Source organism: Prinia subflava, chromosome Z, assembly GCF_021018805.1.
Source record: "Prinia subflava isolate CZ2003 ecotype Zambia chromosome Z, Cam_Psub_1.2, whole genome shotgun sequence".
NCBI lineage: Eukaryota > Metazoa > Chordata > Aves > Passeriformes > Cisticolidae > Prinia > Prinia subflava.
This window is the reverse complement of record NC_086283.1, coordinates 8,073,594-8,095,200: the sequence shown is the minus strand read 5'-3', so window position 1 is coordinate 8,095,200 and position 21,607 is coordinate 8,073,594. Positions and strand designations below refer to the sequence as shown.

Sequence of the window (21,607 nt, the reverse complement as noted above, 5' to 3'; positions counted from 1 at the left end):
CACAAGTCCAGGAGGAAAAAAGAGAGCACCCAAGTCTATTTACAAAGTCGCAAATAGATGTTACTAAAATAAAAACTAAGCAATGCTAGTGATAAGAGTCAGAGCAGTTTTGTTTTACTGACTGCTGATTTAGGGAGAAAAATGCACACCCAGAGGGAAAATACTTCTGTTATTATTAACCACAGCACAGTAACATGCAGATACACACAAATATTTGAGTAGCCAATAAAAAGCACTTAAGAAACAAACTGAAGCAGCGTAGAAAGAAAACACATATATAAAGGTAAGAGACAGCTGGTGTTTACAATTAAAAACACTAAACATTTAATGTTTCAAGAAGTCATAAATTACCTTCAGAAGCAAACCCACAACTTTCTTCACAAAGAATTGTTTCGCACCCTACCCACTTTCAAATACAGAGGTGACTCACAAGTATATAACTGGAGATAGAAATGTAAAGTAGTTGCCCAAAGAATGACCAACTAAATAGGTAAAGAAACAGCAAAATAACTTTTTAAAGAGTTAAACTGCAAAGCAAGGACAAAGGTGTATTAGAAAATCCATTAAAGAGTACTGTGTATACTAAAGAATGAACTCAGATTTCATCCCTTTCAAGTAGATAAAAAGTTTCCCCATGGCAGCAAGCACCAGTAGAGGACATGTTTGAAGAAAGAAATGGATAATTCCAGGATTAAGGTTAGAAAAATAACCCAAACAAAAACAAACCACATCACCTTTGTGTGTAGTGTATTTCACCAATAATTTCAATTTATTTTTTTATCAATATTGCTCTAATCCCTGAGATGTGTCATTTTATGAAGACAAATATCCAAAAGTACAGAATTGGTCACAGATGAGAGGTAGCTCATTATGGACTCATGTTACATGGGACTTTCCAAGCCTGAACTATGGCTCCTGACTGAATCATAACATACTTGATTTGTATCTACCTGCCTCAAAATCTGACACAGAAAAATACAGCAAATGAGAGCAAACAACACATTTGCAGCCTATAATTTAAGATATGAATAGTCTTTTTTGTTTCCAAGAGATTAGTTTCCTCTTTGCTTACATATTTCTGTATAGATCCCAGAACCTATACAACTCTCCTTCATATGATGAGCTAGAAAAACAAAATACATGACTGACCAAAAGATCCAATATACTCGTGCTTCAAAAGATGTTAAACCTTCAGTTGCACTGCAGTAAATGAAGAGGTCTTTGCTGTTAGGCAGATGGAACTAGGAATGAAAGACAAGGCAATAGAAGTTCTAGTATTTATTTATCTCCTCTTTAACATACCAAAAACATTGGCTTAATTTCTTGGAACTCATGGGATGGATGAGCCTAATTAATGGCTTTATAAACAAACACAACTTCTGGTATGCAGATAAAAACATTATCAGGGAAAAAAACCCACACAAAACATTTCTCAGAAAATGGAAGAATACTGAAAGAAACTTGCTTTATCTGAAAAAACAATTTTTATCTCTGTTACAAATACAAATCTTTTTACTATTTATTATTTCAGTAGACCAGGGGTGCTTTCTCCTATCTCCCTCTTTGCTACATCCAAGTGCTTTGACTATTGCTTTTACACATAAAGGCACAAGCAAATTCTTAGAAATCAGAAAACCTGTTTTTTCACTCTTTTGTCATAACATTCAGAAAAGCTAGCACATACACAAAATCATTTTCACCGGTAGCGCTGTCAGACATCTGACCAGACTGCCAAGAGAGACTGAATACTTTCCTTGAAAGTTTTCTTGACCTGATGGATCAAAGTCCTGGACACCTCCATCTGAGTTCAGTGCTGAACATGTTTTCTGCAGGAATTTGTATCAGATGACCTTAGGAGGTCCTATCTGAATTACTCTATAAAAGCGCAGCCCTTGGCTCCTTCAGAAAGCCTCTCTACATAGCTCCAGAGCAGTACAGCACCAGTTGTGCTGGCTACATTCCCAGATGGCAACAACCAGTACTCCCCCGTAATTTCCTTTTTCTTCCCCATTGCCTTTCTAGATCCACTTATTGTTTCTTAAATTCTGTAAGATTGCAGTCCTGGATTTGTAGCTAAGGCTTCCAGAAATTACAATAGAAACAAAATAAAAAAAACTAAAGTAAAAAGTAAGAAAATGACAGAAAACCAAGCTCTAGTTTAAGGACTAAAAGTAAAGATTCACTTGAAGAAAACAACACTTCTTAGTTTCCTAGTAGTTAGGAAAAAAAATGGAAAGACTAAAACTTAACGCAATTCACCAAATAGATGTAGGAGGTGTATATATAATTCCCATATTATTAGAATGTGCTCATGAATTAAATGATTGTGGGAGAATGTGGAAGGAAAAACCCCCAACAAAATAAATTTATTTTTTAAGAGACTAACTAGATTTATACTGTTGAGAGGAAGAAAAGGAATAATTTCAAATCACCAGTATTCATATAGTGCAATTGACAAGAGAAACAGCAATTAGATTCTACTAGAGAGAGAGGAGAAAAGACTTTTTGCTCTGTATCCAATTAATGCAGATATTCTCTGAGTTACTAGTTACTCCTCGCCAGGATAAACATAGGCATAACTCACCTACTAAACTCTCAGAGTAACTTGTAGCACATGTTTTACCTGACATGCGAAGATGGAAAAAGCAGCCAGAGCTGCCTGCATCACTTTACAGTTACCTATTTCTCACTGGCACACTGTTCTTTTTGCTGCTTTTATCCTATGATAAAGCCTGTCTGTAGTTCTGCAGGTGAGCTGTGGACATTGCTGCATTGCTGTACCAGAACTGAAGGTGCAGGAGTTGGGAGAGACAGGAGAAACACGCAGTCTGAACAATCTACACAATTCTACCCCCTCCAATTCCCAGGTTGCTTACAAGATCACTTCGAGGAGCTTCCTGGTAGTCTGCAGAGAAGCAGGACAGGGAGCTCCGGGTGCCGCTGCTGTCGGTGCCCTGCCGTGGGGGCTGCGCGTACTGCCGGTACGTGGCGCTCTTGGGAGTCCAGCGGAACAGGTTGATCGACTCGCGAACACAACGTTCAATATCAATCTCTGGAAGGGATTTAAAGAGAAAACAGGAAATGCAAGAGCAAAATATCAGTAAAGCCAAGTAACCCAGCTATGACATCGCTAAATATACATATACCCATCTATAACTTTGTCTGTCTCTCTCTCCCTCGCTCAAGGGAAATGTAGATTTCAAAAGCATTTTCCCATTCAGAAAGAAAAGCACTCAGAGTTTTTTTATTAAAAATTAGTAAAGACATTTTAAGAATTAATCTATCCCCAGTTGTACAGGAAAATGTGTTCAAGGGAAGCATATCAGAACTTTAACCAATGCAAAGTCAGGACAATAATCGAAGTCTAGTCATTGTAAGGCATCTTAAAGTCTTTATAAGTCAGACCATTGAGTGTTCAATGTAAATTTGTGCAGTAGATGAACTGCACAAATATGTAGATTTCATATAATATACACACATCAGGATTTTTTGGATCAACTGTCTTTATTTGTCAGTTAAATCCTCTAAGAGCCAAGTTGAAAGCTTTCAGCTATTGAATTTTGCATGGCCATCCATTTTGACAAAACTACATGTTATATGTTTGCTGGAAAATAGGAGTTTTCAACATTAATTTGTGCTTAATGGGAAACATAATGGATTGTTTTATAGATTTTAGGGAATTTTTTTAAACAATGCAGTCCCAAACCCAACCATACATTCCCAGTAAAACATCCTGGCTGAAAGGGTGAAATGCTGTTGTGATAATATATTACTCAATTTGAAAGGAAAGCTGACACCTATCAAATGAGAAACATCCTAAAATAAGATGTGGTCAATTAAAAAGCACGAAAATACAATGAAATAAATGTGTAAAAGAAAAAAATAAACCTATTGGGAATATATATTTTGCAACACTAAGCATCCTGCATGTATCTATCTTCTAACAAGATGTAACATAAAACCCATTTACCCTTTTACCACAATAAAAGGACTGGTCAGTTTTGTACCTCCTGTACGTGCTCTCACGAAGAGAAAAACGATCCTAGCTTTCATTTTATGATAAAACTGGTGTAGTGCGACAGTCAAACAGCAGGGATATCAGCACTCCTTGCGTCTGTCCCAAGATCTTGTATGATTCATTACAATAGTCAAAATTTATATTAAAGCATTAGCTTCTATGAAGAAAACAGAGGCACTGTAGCCAGGCTTTATCTGTTCATCTCCAACAGATTTGATACACTGCCATCAATCACTCATTGCCATCAGTGGATTTGATCCCTTGCCATCAATCTGGGAGCTACTCCAGAAACCTCAGTCATTAGCAGGGTGGCGAGCAGAAGAAGCTGAAATTGAAGCTTGGGGCAGAATAATCTAGTTGGATGAGATTTTTAAAATCTGTTTAAAATCTGGAAGATGTGATCTATTACTCTCCCATTCAAAAAGATGTCCGTATTCAGGCAGGATACAATCTGCAGTAGATGCTTTAATTCCGTCAATGACAACATGCCTATGTGCTATCTTGCTTCTAAAATTCTGAAAAGTCTGAGAGTAAAGCTGTGGCTTACCCAATTTTAATTCTAGCTCTAAAAACCTTTTTGTGGGTGTGAAAATAAATCACAATATTCCTGGACAATATCGGATTCCCTAGTTGCTGGGGACAATAGGTGTCAAAGATAAATGGACTATGTGATGTCTCAACAGTAGCTAACAATTTTTCATTTCAACTATGCTGTAATAGAAAACTGTTATTCAGCATCATTCTCAAGGAAAATCCACACAACTGGAGAATTTCACACGATTTTTAAATTCAGATAAAGAGAGGAGATGCCTTTCACTGGTTATTATTCCTCAAGCTCAGAAAACACCCCAAAGCACCATCATTACAGTTGCACTTTTGTCTCCAATTCTGAAAACTCATTTTACTTATAGAAAATTGAGAACTTCAGTTCAAGACTGTAGTACATTTATAGGGGAGCTGTGGTTTCTTTTCTTGTTTTAGTGGTTGTTTGTTTGTTTGTTTGTTTGGTTTTTTTGGTTTTTGTTTTTGTTGTTGTTGTTTTTTTGTTTGGTTGGTTGGTTTTTTGTGGGTTTTTTTTGGGTTGTGTTTGCTTTTTTTTTTTTTTTTTTGTAAAGAGACTGCTCTGATTGAGTTATAAGCCCCATTTTCAGAGATTCTTAGGTAAGGAAATATTAGTAGTACTTCTGTAATAAAAGATACGAATGCAAAATTTAACCAGTAGGAAAATAAATCTGAACAATAATAATTAATAGCATGAGAAGCATTTGGCTGTGAGAGGGCATAATAGCCAACAAATATCTGGAATTGAAAACAGAGAACTGGGTGATGGAATAGGAGCACTGCAGTAAAGCTATGACAAAGCTGAAAGAGAAATCGAGACTAAGAGTGTTAAACACTGAAACAGGTCGAAATATATTTCCTAGAAACAAGCTCTGTGATTCTAGAAGAAATCCATTTCAGAGAACTGGAAAATAGGCTTGCACACTGGAACAGGCTTCTCAGTGGAGTGGACACAGCAACAAAGTTGATAGAGTTCAAGATGCATTTGGACAATACTCTCAGGCACATTGTGTGACTCCTGGGGTATCCTGTGCAGAGCCAGGAGATGGACTCAGCGATCCTTGTGATCCCTTCCATGTGCATTTTTGTAAAAAACATAACTAGCTTTCACACATCAGAGTGTAAGTAAAAAATGTAGGATCTTGTTCCGTAATTTTGGAATGCTCGGTTTCTCATTTCTCCAAGCAGCATTTCAGGAAGACAGTGGATATGGCTAAAAATGAAACTCCACAGAACAAAGGACAATTTTTAATCTTTTGTGGGGGAAGCCATCAAAAGCCTAAAACAAATCTACAAGCTGTCAATTAAAAGCCTAAAATAAATTTACAATCTATTGATTAATTGATCTGCTTCTCAATAATGCAAAATAAAAATTACTAACGAAGCAATTGTGGTTTCCACAAGTAACAATAAAAAAGCCACACAACTACAAAATGCCCCCCAGCAATGTGCAAACCATAGGCACATGCATGCATATAAAATGGGAACAGTCAACATCTAGCACACACAAGGGAGACAAGACTATGGGTGGTGAAAGAATTTACTCAAAGAATTTACTTGCATTTGTTTAAAAAACCAATTACTTTCAGGATAGAGTTTAAGGCTATACTAAACTGGTATAAATATTTACAGAATATTTATTAATCATGTTGCATGAACTGGCTTCACACTTCAGTAACCTTCAACCCCTTCTTCATCATGTGTTTGCAATTTCAGTTCAAGAAAAATCACTTCCCGTCAGTAACTAAAATGCAATGCAATCTTGTGCACCCTTGCTGGATAAGATCTTTTCTCCTCTTTTTGGCTAATAAGTAAGGGTCTGCTGCGCTACTTCAATCCCGATTTCTTCCCATGCCCTTTCAAATATATGACAAATGAGTCAGTCTCTGGTGAAAAGTCCATTTTTTGATTTTGCATTCACACAGCATTAATCCTGGCTGCACTCCTCCTGCTCCCAAGTCACAGCATCAACAAGCCAGAAAACATTAGAGCTTCCACATTATTAGAAACATACCCTTGGTATGTCAGAAGCATAAATGTATCAAGTCAGAGCCTAGATTCTTGAACAGGACTATGAACAAATGAACAGAGACTACCTCAGCAGAATGCCAGAGTACTTGACACAAGCAAACAACTTAGAAGAACATTCTTCTGAGAGCAGGGTCTGCATAAACCTCCAGATGTGAGCAACACATGACAGTAACATTTAGAAGGGATGAAGAGGGCATGCTCACTCATGGAGATGTATATGTAACATCTCAGTGCTCTCTAAGATCCCAACCCTAGGGTATTTTTTAGTTTAAAAATTATGTGCCTTCTGTTTTTATTAAGACAAATTATTTAATTGAAAAATCTGTAAAGAAAATGTGCTGGATAAGATGGTGCCATTAAATATGAAGTGTGAAACAATTTAAGCCTGACTTAAACCATAATAAAAATAAGTTATAATTTCAAAACTTAGTACATCTTCAAACTGCTTTTGAAAAACTGCAGAGTGCCTGTATTTCAAAAAGTCAAAGCTGGAACCCAAGTATCTTAGGAACCAAAGCCACAATTCCATTTTCAAACATTATGCTTAGGAGTTCTGGCTCAAATAAGCTCAAGGGCTTCACAGTCAAGCAGCAATCAAGCCTTACAGGAAACAACTCTATAGCAGCAGCTAATTGCTCAGCATCAAAAGGCTTTCTCTGACATTTCTAAGTATGCAGATAACACAGCAATTGATAAAGGCAGGAGTAGAGAAGGGAAAGAAAAGTGATTTAACAGTAGTGTCTTGGTTTTGCCATAGCCTCATCCTAACTTTAAGCCTACTGAAATGTTTTGCTCTTTTTCTTAACAGAGCTTACTGTTTATTCTAAGACGTTTTTCACTTTGCTTTTTTCATGCTAAACTATAACTTCTTACCAAGCTGCTGTCTGCCTCTATCCACAGCCTCAACTGAAAAGGACAGCTCAGCCTGACATAGCTGCTTTTTAAACTATGTAAGTTTAATTTATTGTAAATACAGGAGAGAAGTAGATTGCACTTGAAACAGATGTTGAAAAATGCATCAGTTTAAATGCAATACACCTGTGACAAAAGCACACAGAATTTTTTATTTTTACAGCAAAACTGGGTGTGCATATGTTGTTCACAGCAAGTGAAGGAAAGTAATGGAGAAAAACATAAGATGAATGGTGCTTTCCTAATGAAAATCTACACAGAGCTAGTCTTTGTGTGCAGTTAATCAATTCCAGAGCCTTTTCCTTGGGTAACAGAATACCAGCTAAGAAACTCAGCCAAAATAAACTGCTTCTGCATTTTGGGAATAGACCAGCATTATGAGCTTGGTTTGACATCTTCATCACAAATACTTTATTACTACCCTGCCAGGCAACATCAGCTTTCACCACACAGCCACATAAATAGGCCAGAAAATCTCTGCTATGAATGCTCTGGTACTCAGTAGGTCAGTCAGTTCAACCTCCTGATTCCTGCTCTTAGAAGAAATAGAGGTGAAAGGCCATAAACTCTTTTCTCCTGATGACATACAGAAAGACACACCGAGCATGCACATTTAAAAGGATAAATCTAGGAAGAGAAGTGACATTTCTAGCCAAAATCTCTGTATCTATTACTGTAAGAAGGTTATTATAAATGAAAAGGTCAATGCAGAACTATTCTGTTTACATTATTTATTTCATACATTGCAGGATAGTTGCGTGACTTCATTTTTTTGTGGACAGCAGTAGAGAGAAGCAGCAGTAAACACCATGAATTATTCCCCTGACATTAGACTGCATAAAGGGCAAACACAGATTCTTTTCTTACTTGTGATTGTAAAAATTCCTCTGACTCAGCAGTTTACTAGAAAGGTTTACTAAAGAATGCCTTCCAGTATGGAAATGTGATGGTGTCAGGACTGACAAGAGCAGGGAAGACACAGAATGCCAAGTGACTGCACAAAGTGTAAAGCTTTACTGTCAGTCAATCACCAAATGTCACATGCTATGTCTTAGTGAGAAAGAAAACAGAAATAGATTCCATAAAGATAGTAGCTAAGCTCCAACAACAAAGCACTTTTTAAACATTTTTATGAGGTGTGCCAGTACTGTTGAACAGCAGACATTTCTACAAACTAATAAAATGTTAAAGACGTCTGGAGCAGTCCTAACACAGGGTAGGACACTGGCCAAAGACAGAAGCACAGGAATTCCCAATATATAATGGAAATAGTCAGAGGGAGGCTACTACGCAAAACTTGAGAAATACACAAGGGGAAAATAAAGCAGCTCAGCAGAAAAATGAACAGTACTTCATAGGCAGATAATAACCAGAAGATGCATAAAAGGACAGGTTTACAAAATTGCAGGGATCAACTCAGAGGAGAAACTTGTGAGAAAGCCATGGAGATGAGAAACTCGTGGTACCACCACAACAACATCCAGCAACAGTCAGTTTTTGAAGGAATAACTCTTTTTGGTTTTTCTATATTCTTTTCGTTGTACTATTTGCTAAATATCTGTTAAGTCAGTTTTAGAATCTGAAATAGTAGTGAAACTCATCTTTGTTATCCTAAATCTGTGCTTCACAGAAATAATATGCAAATACTGAAACTCAGCATGCAAAAATAGACATCATGCTGTTCTAGGTTTCCATCTGGGTGGTAACTATGAGCTACTTCATGTATTTCCCAGATGTAATGGGTATAAACCTTTAAAAATGTCTACAGTCAGAAACTCTGACCAGGCCCAATGCTTATAAAACTGATGACTCTCTCAAGAGCCACAAGTAAAAGACCATTGCATTAGCAATCCTGTTAGCCTTCAAAATAGTCCTAAGGAAACAACACGAAGTAACTCAGATTTTCTGGTTTTAAACTAAGATGAAAATTCAGGTAATCCTGAAAAGGAGTACCTGTTGCCATGAGAAAAGAATGAAAGCCTCTAACTTGACCTGTTCATTCCCATACCAATGATGGAAAAACTTGGGGTAAAGATAAATATAAATAGAGTATTTAGATCTGCCTAATAAGTACCCTGAACCATGTAACACTCAAACTGCTAGAGCAAGCAACATCTTACTCAGGATTGAAATGTTATTTCCTACAAATACAGCAACTGTAAACAGAAAGGATAACCATCTTGCTTATGTACCCATACTTAAAACTGCTTTCATTTCTAAAAAAAATGCTCTAGCCATTTGACACTGCAATAGATAACATACTGAGATCCCAAACTTTCAGTGTTTATCACTAGTCAAGTCTGTGTTAGTGTTTCACATAGCAAAACTATTAGCTTTAAGTAACTAACAGCAGTCCAATCTTGTCAGTGTACATTTTCTAAGTTATTTAGAGCTTGCAGCATAATTAACCTACACATAAGCTATGGGAAAAAGTTCGCTTATTCTGTGAAAGAGCTAAGTTAACACCCTCATTTGAATTTACACATGAAAGTATTAAACTACCTTCAAGACATAAAAGTTTGTCATTTCCAGGGTTGCATTCCCAGCAGACAAGTTTGTGGTTAATCAGCTTACATGACTGCTTACATGAATTGTCTCCTTAGAATGGTGGTACGCTTGTTTTTTTATCATGAGGACTGAAGAAATAGCAAGAAACCGTCTAGCTCCTTGCCTTGCTCTAAAGCCAAATGCAGTGTGTCCTGCCTATCCCCCCTATCCCCTACAGATGCTTATCTAGACCTCTTAAATTTTTGAAGTGACAGAGGTGACACCTAACACACCTCTGCTGGTTACTCAGACTATTTATCAGCATTTTCAGAATGCAGGCAACACTGTTCACATAAAATGTGAGTTTTTCCCAGTTGGGATACCTGCCCTTCCTGAACAAGTTTTGCCCTTCAACATTAACAAAGCAGTCCTGAAATTTATTCCAAGCTTGCAGTATTAACAAAGTCTCAGCTTTAGGTACAAACCCTGCTCTGATTATCCATGATAGTTTTGGTCTTCCTGTTGATTTCTACTAAACTCCAGTATACTCTTAGGATACTAAGAAGGAAGGAATTTGGACAGAGAGAATCATGCAGCTTTATAAAGGCAAGAGTTTAAGTGAAATACTATGTGAAAGTAAATCAAAGGGAATTGACAGCTACCCCAAAGTGTAAGAGCACTGGGAGTTCACTTAACCTCATTTCAAAGTCCTTATTTTGACAGAAAGATTTTTCTAGCTTTCAGCCTACACTGCCATTCCAATCTGTATTTAAGTAATGTGTCTCCCTATTACACATGCTAGATATACGCTCCCTAAATATATCTACAATCATATAGAAATGTGATGATAATGTACGTTTCAATCAAGAAGTCTTAACACTGCATTATTTGTGCAGCCCATTTAGAAATTGTCATCAATTAACAGTTGGAGAACTAAAGATTATTGAGCAGAACATTTATACCCGTACAGGCAAACAAACATAATCAGCATAACAAAATTATAAACAGATACCCTATAAGGGACCTTGCTCTGTCAGCAACATTCTCTGCAATTGTAAAAGGAAAAAAGTCTAGTACATGGTATTGCTTTCTAAGCATTAGTCTAACCCTGAATCAGTTGCTATGCTTGTCGTTTTAATGGGGGGAAAAAAAGGAAATATTTTCCCAAGGCAACTTGGTAATGAGGAAAAAAAATTCACCACATCTAGCAACAAAGCTCAGATAAGAGCAGCCTGAATTTTGTCAATTCATTCCTAGAAATATGAGTATGTTTGACAGTCTACCTTTTTGTACTTTTATTTTATTCCAGAGTGAAGATGTACAAAGTCCTACATGACCAGCAGATGGATTATTCTATTTTCTGAAATGCCTTTTCACTACGGAGAGCACTATCAGGGTTCTTTCAAGAAACAGGGGGCATAAGCTGTGTGTCAGGCTGTTTTTAAGACATGGCCCAGGAGAGTTCTACTGAGGAACTCATTTTTCACCCTTTTTATGAAGCACTATCTCTTGCAGAGACATATAAAGGATGCTAAAGGATATACATTTGATTTTCTTCTGCCAGTGACAAGTACAGACCACAATAAAGGATTTCAGTTTTTTTTTCCTTAGTGTGTTGCCCACTCCAGCATTTCTCTTTAGTCCCAAGAGGGTAGAATCTATAATCTAGAACTGTTTTCTTTGTGTCACAATGAGTGGAAAAGGTGAATAACTAAAGAATTCACAGCTTCAGGTAAAAAACCATCAATCTTACAGTCTGACACTACCAGACAGACCTGGTCAGCAGATGTGCTCTAAAAAATCTCCCTGCTTCTGTCCCAAAGCCAACAATCTCGATGAATTGCATCATGAAATACACTGACATCTCCAAAAACCCATCTAACATAGCAAAGATGAGCATCATGCTCAGAAAGATGCTTCCACAAATATCAGAACGACCTACATACTTCAAGAAAAGAAAACGAGGAAAAGTGACTTCCTTTTGAATTCTGATGTCTTTTGATATTTCCAATCAATATTTTTGTCATAGTTACCCCATTATCATGTGAAAGAGAACAAAGTGCTGTTTTTCTTCAGCTGTACTGTAACTTGATAGTCAGCTTCACTAGCTCCACAGCCAAATACTTTCCAGAGCCATCTTCCATGAACGACAATAGAGCAATGTTTCAAAATTTTGCAGCTGAAGCTAAAAAAGTTTCCTTTTAGAAGAGTGTTATGGCTTCTGTTCCTCAGAGCCTTAATCTAAGCAATAAGGTATTTTCAAAAGTGCAGGAAAAAAGTCAAACCCTAATCAAAACACTATGATCTTTTTTTTTTCCTTACTACTCACTGGAATATGAAAAACCACTGCATCTCTGTAAGTCCCTTCAAAGATGGTATTTTAATCTCTGATGTTACGTTTTCCTTGGAAGAGTGGTGAAACAAATGGGAACAGGCACTAAACACCCACAACCTCAGTGTCGATTTGGTGGCCAACTGTCATTTTTTCCTCTTATCAGATCTATACTAATTAAATGCTGAACCACCAGAAATTCCAGTACAATAAAAGTGTATGGATCACAGATGTGGGCAGACAAAGGATTTTAAGGAAGCAAAACAGCAGAAAGTAAAATGGTAGCTACCTAGGGTCAGAAACATACCTGAAGTAGAGCCTTCTGATATGTGTCTAATTTTTCTGCTGTCAACAGAAATGCATCATTCAAAACTGCTCCACACAGTCTTAGTAGAGAATTTCCACTATTTTTTAATCTTCCATTTATAAGCTGTATGCAATCTGTCTAAGCATTCATATGGCTTCCACCCTCATGGGATTCAGCATTTGGCACATCACTAGAATGGCAATAGATACAATTTCTCCTGCATTAGAGAAAATCCGTTCCCTGGAGAATCATTTGTGTCTGTGGTTTGATGATAGCCAGATCTTGCATCTTAAAGCTTCATGCGTCTGTCTCACAACATTTTCTACTTCAACCATTTTACTGTAGCTCCTCATTGCACTGGACTGCACTTATTCATTCTCATCATAGCAGTGTCACCCTTACCATTTTCATTTTCATGACACATTCTGCTACACATCAGCCTTACAGGAAAAATAAAGGTAGTCTGTAATGTCTTTGCTCTCTCTGCATCACCTGAATAAGACAAAACTTACCAAGTCTCACAAGTACAGGTAAAAAAATTAGCAACTGTTCCAGGATTGGTTTTGTTTGTCTCAAATATTCCTAAATATTCTCTGGTATTTATATTATTTGAATGAAGTTTGTACTTAACAGAGCTCCTTAAACACAAGGAAAAAATATGAAAGAAAAAATGAAAGAGAATTTAAACTAAAAAAACCCAGCACTTTGGGGTAGTAACTTCCTAAACAATCTAACTCTAAGTTCTAGCAGTTCTTATATGCCCCCTTCCTACAGCTCCACGAAGAATGAACTAGGACTTTTGTGGCAAAGGGTTTTTTCCAATATTCTTAATTAGCCAATTATTTTGTCAAAATCTTCAAATAAATTTCCTAATCTGCTAGGACATTGTCTGAACAACATAAAAATAAATTAAAATTTCCAACAGAGCTTCTAAAAATACCAAGTACTGCCCAATTGTACAGGCTTTATAGATAAAATATGGCCAAAGTTTTGAGACAAGTATTGGAAAGGGTTTTCAGAACCAAGTAATCAATAATGACACAATGCCCCTTTGTTTTTCTCACATCACTATTATTTTAAAACAGTAATTCCAATTGTGTTATATATAGTGCACTGGAAATTAGGCAGTGGTTTCTTGTTTGGGTGGTTTTTGGTTTTTTTTTCTGTAGAAACAAGAAATCTTATAAGTGTTCTACAAAGTTTCAATATTGCAGTAAAATACCTCTATCAGTCTGGAAACGAAGTTGCTTTCATTGACAGCCTGAAACAAGCCATTCCAGTGCACACAAAGCTTAAAAATCACAGGAGTTTCGGACTGTTGAGCAAAAATTGATTTTAGTTTAAAATTATCGCAGATGTTTTGAACATATTCTCTTCTGGGAATGATGTATTTTCAGGTGAAGGTTATTTGTAAATTACTTTCAGAAAATTCTCAGCCTTGGCACACAATATCATAACCAAAATAACAGAAGTCTCATTTGGAAGATGCAGGTGACAAAATGCATAATGAGTCAATACCTTTTAAACACAAATAAAAGTCTGGTCACAAAGCAAAGGCACAAGGCTATGAGAATTATACGTTGAAAAAGTTACTGATTAAGCTAGATCAACACCATTAACTTTTAAGATACACTAGGACTGTCTTTCACCCTTATTCTTTATTCCTTAGTAGTTTTACTAGCAGTATTTTATGGTAAGCTTTAGATTTATCTCAAAATATTCAATTGTGCTATTGTTGACACCCTAAATATCACAGAAATCAGCAATTTACGATAAAAAATCTTTTCAGAAACATGTATTCCCTACCATAGTATCAACAAAGTTATTACCAATTAAAACCAGCAGAATGCATGTTCATTATACCACTACAGACTTCAGTGATTTAGTTTTATTATATGAACACATATGTATTACAAGAACTAATGTGTTCTTTACACATGACCTCAGCATAAAGTACTTCCATTGTCAGTAAATCAGCTGATTTAAGATAAATTGGAATCTATAATTTAGCACCCTTCAAGAAAAAGAAAAATATGGAGAAATGACCTTAGGCAAGAAAATAAGTTAAATATTAATGGATTTGTACTTAATTAGGACATACAACTAACACATGGGGGAGGAGAGGATGAGGAGAGAATCAACCTTTTAGTTTAGCACTCACACTTCAGCCATCTGTAAATATCCCATTAAATTAACCATGAGCACTTGAAATGACTAAACATACAGATTGAAAATTAAAATTCTACACTATAAGGAATAATCTAATTAAAGTCCTTATGAACTGAAAAATCTTGTAGCAAGTGCATAGTACATATTATACTAATCAGTAGGAGACACATTTTGAAATCCAGACCTATACAGAAGGGTATACACTGAGAGACAATTTGTGACTACAGTATTTAAAGAAATAACAGAGCTTCACTTATGGTAACTCACTGACTTATGCAACTGTGAACTCACACTCTCATCTACTTGATAACATATCCTAGACTACTGCTGACCTCTGTAAACTTTGCATTTGTGGAGACTGCAACACTCCAAAAGATCTTTTAAATTTTCCTCTAAACTTAATTCTTTCCCTCATTCTGAAGAACAACTTCTTTTTAAATGAACTATGAATTACTGAATTGCACATATAGTGTTCAAATAGAGTTCACTAAATCCATAATTAGCCCAGGAATTACCCCAAATTTAGAGCTATCTAAAGAGAAGCCACACATTTGAAACAGTGCCAACCTCTTACCTAAGACCCATACTACATTAGTAAGATCCTGAGCAGGAGAGAGGGAATTAATACAAGAACGTAACAGTGTTCTGAGTGCACCAGCCCTTCCTACTTGTGTTGCTACAAACTAAAATACGTCTTTCAGGTGACATGGCTTACTCAGTTCAAATGCATTCTACTGTCTTACTAGGTTCTTGCTCAGAAGGAAGATCCAAACTTCATGGTTAACTGCTATGTATTTTTGTACAGTACCAATTTGTAGGGATAGGTTAATCACCTTCCACTAAGCAAAGACACAGAATGTCTGCACAATGGTCACGCAGACTCTGATACAATTTAAAAGTTATTCTGAAAGCTTTACATTTCAAATTTCAAATTTCCTATACTGCTTTCCCTAATCCTTTTATATTAATTATTTCCACAGTAAATTTTTAATTATGTTTGAAAGGAAAACAGGCTAATACCAGCACCAAAGAGGAAAAGAACTATTCAGAATTGTACTCAATTTATTAAGAAAAATAATTCATATCAACTGATGGTGTCTATATGTGGCATGACTATGAACAGTTGCTTCTGAATTATTTTAAACTATACTAAATTTCACAACAAAATACTCAGATCTTCACCTGCAAATAACAATCCTACTGCATTCTTGCTGATGACAGCAAAAAGACTTCAACTAACTAATCTTAACTACAATAAATTGTAAAATTTTATTGTAATAAAAAAGCTAGCAGTGAGTTTGTCTAAATCTACCATGATTTCTAAACATATATTTAAAAACACACTGGGGAACAGAGAAAAAAGGAAGAAACAGTATTTTCTGTACCTGGCAGGTCTGAAAAAAGGAGAATGCACTCATTGAAACCATTAGCCAGAAGACGATCCCTCAGCTGTTGAAGGATGGCAACTCCGATACAGAACGGGAAGGAGGAATTTCCAAGCAGTAAGGTATCCCACAAGTGAAAAATTTTGTGCAAAGGAAAGACATCTGCATAATGAATAAATAAATAATAAATAAAACATAATAAAACAATAATAAATAATAAATAAAACTCTATAAGCATATACACACAATAACAGTTAATGAGTTGTCCATGTACTTCTTTCCTCTCCCATCTGGAGTGATTTCTTTTTTATTTGGAAGCAAAGAGGACTCAGCCTGTTTAGGATCATGCTTGTCATCATATGCAGTTTGATTATTCTGGAAATTATAGTCTTCTTTTCTTAATGAATAATTAGAAGCACATGGTTTTTCACATTTCAAGTATGTCAGGAATTAGGCAACTTATTTTTCTTTTGGTACAGTACAATTATGTATTAAGGCATGCATATCAGTTTTTCACAATAAGACGACATGAATGAGTTAATCAATAATGTCAACTATTTACAAATAGACAAAAAATTTAACTGAATAAAGAAAAAATTGGCAGAATAAAAGAAAGACAAGGAAAAAGACCTATTAAAAATAGCAAGATTTCATAGGAAGGTGACTCTCTTAAAATATGCTACCTTCCAACTTTATAATTTTAAGACTTTATTGCACTTGATTGCTTAAGGAAACCATCTCCTTGGTTTTCCAAATGTGGCAATTCTCATTAAGGGTATACAAAAAGGGTTAACTTCAAGAACCAGTTCTTTACAGTCAAAATCTTTAGAAAATACAATCAAGAATTTCACATTAAGTTCTTTGATATTTCATCAACGAAATAATCTCTTCTTTCTGCCACTTGTTTCAAAATTTAAATTCAGTATCTGTCAATGTTGATATGACATGAAAAGAATCAAAGATTTTTGAGAAAAGAAGTTTTAAAATGTCTTTCTAGACTTGATTTATTAACTTTGTTCCCTTTAATTAAAACTCACCAAATTAGAAAGCTCTTCTTTTTTCCTAATATACATGCACAAAACCAGTAAACTAGTGCTACCAGAATAACAGTGTGTCAACAAAAATATGATTACCTTCAAAAACAAAGTCACTCTATTACATTATTTGAGTGATGGCAGGGGATGGTGGTGTGGTTTGGTTTTGCTTTTTAACTATTATTAACTCTTTTTCCAGTAGATAACAACTTCCTCTGAATACACCCTAAATACTGCATGTGTAATATTATCCAGATAATAATTACAATGACAACATAATAACTATATAATAATCTAACTACAACAAAAATTTTAAAAAGCAGGAGAAATACTAATTATTGCCAAATCAGGGCAAAAAGTGACAGGCATTGGAGAGTTTTCCATTGTTAGAGTTTTCCACAACATATCCTTGCAAATTATAAGCATCCTACTAAATGATCTATCATACCAATTAAGAAAGGCTTTAGCTGGAAAACTGAGAAAAATTACGCTTAAGAAAGATAAGAAGATTTTATCAGAGGAGAAAAAAAAGCATACTCACGTGTAAACATTGTAAGAAACCAAGGAATCGCATAAAGCTGCCAAAGGTGGTGATAGGGGGAAGAAGACAAAAAAAAAATTGAGAACTCAAATTGTCTACAACAATTGACAACTACATTAAAAACTGCCTGTTTTGCATGAATTTATTTAGAAAGCAAAGTAACTGCAGTGGCAGATTTTCTATCACACAACTCTTAGCCTCTCAGAAACTTCTTTCATCCCTAAATTTTTCAAATTATTGGTTTGTGACACTGCAGTGAAAACAATTAAAAAACTCCCAATCACCACCCATACTAGGTGAGTTTGCAAAATATAACCTCTAAAGTCGTAAAGAACTCAAAAACTTGCTCTACCAAACTGTAACAATTCTCAATAACCTAAGCAAAAAATTACCCAAAGATGCCTGAGAAAGCATAAACCAACTTGATTTAATATATCTTTTTGACTACGGAAAAAAATGGTTTTATAGAAATAACTAAAAGTTCAAATAATGATTTTCAAGAGAAAAAAACAACCACCTCTGCCTTTTTCTTATTAAAGAATTTTTATTCTTTAATATTATTAAAATGCCTATTTGTCAGTGAAGAAATTAAGGACAGTTTCATTCTCAGTAAATGCTTACTAACACCCAAGCATTTATGTAGTTCTACTGTGACCATTTTAGGGCAGTGTCATCAAAGGTGTCCTGCTTCAGCACCTACACCTCTACGAGACTTGTGCTGCTGCAACAGCTACAAAAAACCTTCAGTATCTGCAAACTTTCATACTCATGACATCATACAGAGAAAGAAAAGCTAAGCATTTATGACATCTTAAGAATTTCTAATTCTCCAATGAAGTATTTAGCAAGACAAAGGCAAGAGAATCTACTACTTTCACAGAAACATCAAACTGAGCAGAAAAGTTCCATAAACTAGGAATGCAAGAGCAAGACGATCATTGTTAAATTTTACTCAGCTGTACAACTCATGTGCTACGAAGATTTACAGTTAAACATAAAGCTTAATATATTACTTTTTAACTCATAAAAAGTGCAAATTAATTCTCCTATTGAGCTTTTCCTGGAAGTAACCAAACAAGGAGCAGAAAACATAATTGATATTACGTTAATAAATTACTTCTTATTCCATAAACTCTGAACTAGATTATGGCTCTGATTAAATGATGCACACATTTGCTGAAAAACCTTCTTAGAACAGCTCTTGCTAAGTTTTATTCCTATGCTTCCATCTGAGATCTGAACCATACTGTCCCTAAACTAAGGAAGATTTGATCACCAGTTCACCACTTTTAATATTCAGCAGGTTTTTATGAAGCTTGACCTCCAACCCACAAACTGATTTTAAGTGTTCAAAATCCAAACCAATCATTAAATCTTATAACACAATCATACTATTTCCCTGAGTATATCTAGGTCATGTTTTAAATAGATGGCATCCTAGGAATAATAACATATCCTATTCCCTGAAATGTCCCGTGCAGTGGTTGATCAGCTAATATCTGTTTATCAACTTGTTTGTATGCAATATCTTGCTTCCCATGCAGTAGGAAAACAAGCCTAGTGTCCTGAGGCTCCTCTTTCCTTGGAGGCACAATAACCACATTATTTCCTTGGTATTTAAAAAGCAATTATTTCCTCCTTTTCATATGATTTCCTCCTTAATCATATGATTAAGATGTTTTACCAAAGCAGATCCTCATTTTCTTCTAATTTCACAAACACCTCTATCATGCACGTATTTACACAGAAATATACATGAACTGTGAAGCTTTGAAGATTATTAAAAGGTAATCACAAGGAAAATCACTGCTTTGCTCTAACCCATCTTCACCAAACCTATCAGCAGTGACACAGAAAGTAGGTCAAACAATTTAAGTGGAAGGTGTCAGGTGAGCTTCTATCGAAGGGAATTTTCCTTCTGACTTTAACAGAAATAATGCTTTAAGACAAGGGGGTGTTGGTAAGCCTGAAGAGGTTATTGATGCTATTAGCGAGCAAGGAAAGGGACGGCGCAACACGGGTGGCATTACTCCCCGATGCCAGTGAAAGGGAAGGAGGAGCTGCTCTGGTTCCAGGGCAGAATTCGGGATGCTCTTGGGGCCAGGACTGCGCACAGCGCTGGTGAATGGTGCCCTCCAGCGGCCGCCGCCCGGAACAGCACCGCACTGCGCCTCCAGGAGAAGAGGATTTCAACCCCTCAGGGCTGAACCCTGAAACTTATGGGCCTTGTGGTTTTACTTGACACTTAACTCTCAGGAGCTGGGAAGGAAACCTAAAGTAATCAAAGTATCATCTGAACCGCTGGAACAGCCTGAGAATAAGCCACATTAAGAAAAAAGAGCCTGTAAAACCAACACATCATTTTGTGGAGAGACCCTGAGAGGAGCAGTGCCATAAAGTATAATTTTGCTTTGCATCAGGGAGTAATGCTACCCATGTTCTGCCTTTCCCTTCCTTGCTTTCTAATAGCATCTATAACCTCTTCAGGCTTACAAACACCTCCTTGTCTTAAAGCAAAGGAAAATCTCCCTGCAGTAATACGTTACACAGAAAAAGTATAACTTATTTTCTGTACATACTTTAGCTGTACCATATATTGCAGTTTACATGAGGTGCCAAATCCAGACATAAAGAGGTTTGGTTTTTCCCCCCCATCTATTAATTGGCCGTTTCTTTTTTTTTTCCCTGACTGATGTATATGTGAAACAATGCTGTCTAACAGTAAGTGGAACTTTATTTTGCTGAGTTGTTCTAACAACTGTCCCAACTGCTGCTTTTTGCTTTACCTTTCAGTTGTTAAAACCCCTATTTTTATGCTTTCTACAGCTTCTTGAACGGGGGACGTAAAGAGGGAGATGCTGAGCTCTTCTCCCTGGATCCAGTGACAGGACATGCTGGAATAATTCAAAGCTGCACCAGGGGAGATTTAGATGGGACATTAGGATGCCTTTCTTTACCAAGATGGTGGTCACACACCGGAATAAGTTTCCTAGAAAAACGGTTGATGCCCCAAGGCTGTCAGTGTTTAGGAGGCACTCGGAGAATGCCCTTAATAGCACACTTTAAGTTAGTCCTCAAGTGGTCAGGCAGTTGGACTACACGAGTCTTGTAGGTCCCTTCCAAAGTAAATTGCCTGTTCTACAAACTCCTGATCTTTCACCTTCCTGTTCCACATTTGAAATACACACACACATACTTAGCTTCAATCCTATATGGTGCCTATCCTATCATATCTTTAAAGGCTACAGAAAGGTGCAAAAGATAAGGTACATTGAATCACATTTTTAATAAGAGATTATACCCACCTATATGTACCTACAAAAACTAAGTTTGAGAATGATCGCTTTCTTCACAAGAAAAAAATATCAACAAGAAACTTCTCCTCCAGATTCATTTTCAGGTAATTGTGTAATAGGACAAGCAGAGAGACTACTTCAAGGGCAGGATTTTTAAGATGAAGCCCTACTACTGACACCTTGTGCATATCACTAAAACCAGGCTAAGGTATCTACCTGTGGTAGCAGCTTCAGCACAATGGCATTAAGAAACTGCAATCAGTTTGCTTCTATGTTAGTGGACAGATGACAACCTTCCATAATTCGCAGCTGTGAGTGCTTTAGAGTAATTTATAGCAATCACTGCGCTTTTAGCAACATTGTAGACTTTTTTGTTTTTCTTTAGTCTACCATGGTCTGCTGTTTAGGGACAGAATTAGTAAGTAAAATAAGGAATGGCTTATAAAGCATACAGGGTGGGAAAGATTATAAACTTTGGGAGAGTGAGCAAAGAAGAACTATAAGATTCACTGTATATATCATCCCTCTATTTAT

General features: G+C 36.2%; 1 protein-coding gene across 3 annotated transcripts in view; it reads right to left on the bottom strand.

Annotated features, from left to right (window-relative positions):
* The window catches only part of TBCK (TBC1 domain containing kinase), an 89,669-nt gene that overhangs the window by 24,853 nt on the left and 43,209 nt on the right, over positions 1-21,607 (bottom strand). For all 3 annotated transcript variants that reach the window (XM_063422595.1, XM_063422594.1, XM_063422596.1), the window contains 3 exons: positions 17,778-17,814; positions 16,203-16,364; positions 2,877-3,052 (listed from right to left, as the gene is read on the bottom strand). In XM_063422595.1, coding sequence (XP_063278665.1) covers positions 2,877-3,052; positions 16,203-16,364; positions 17,778-17,814 — 375 coding nt within the window. The remainder of the gene's footprint in view (positions 1-2,876; positions 3,053-16,202; positions 16,365-17,777; positions 17,815-21,607) is intronic.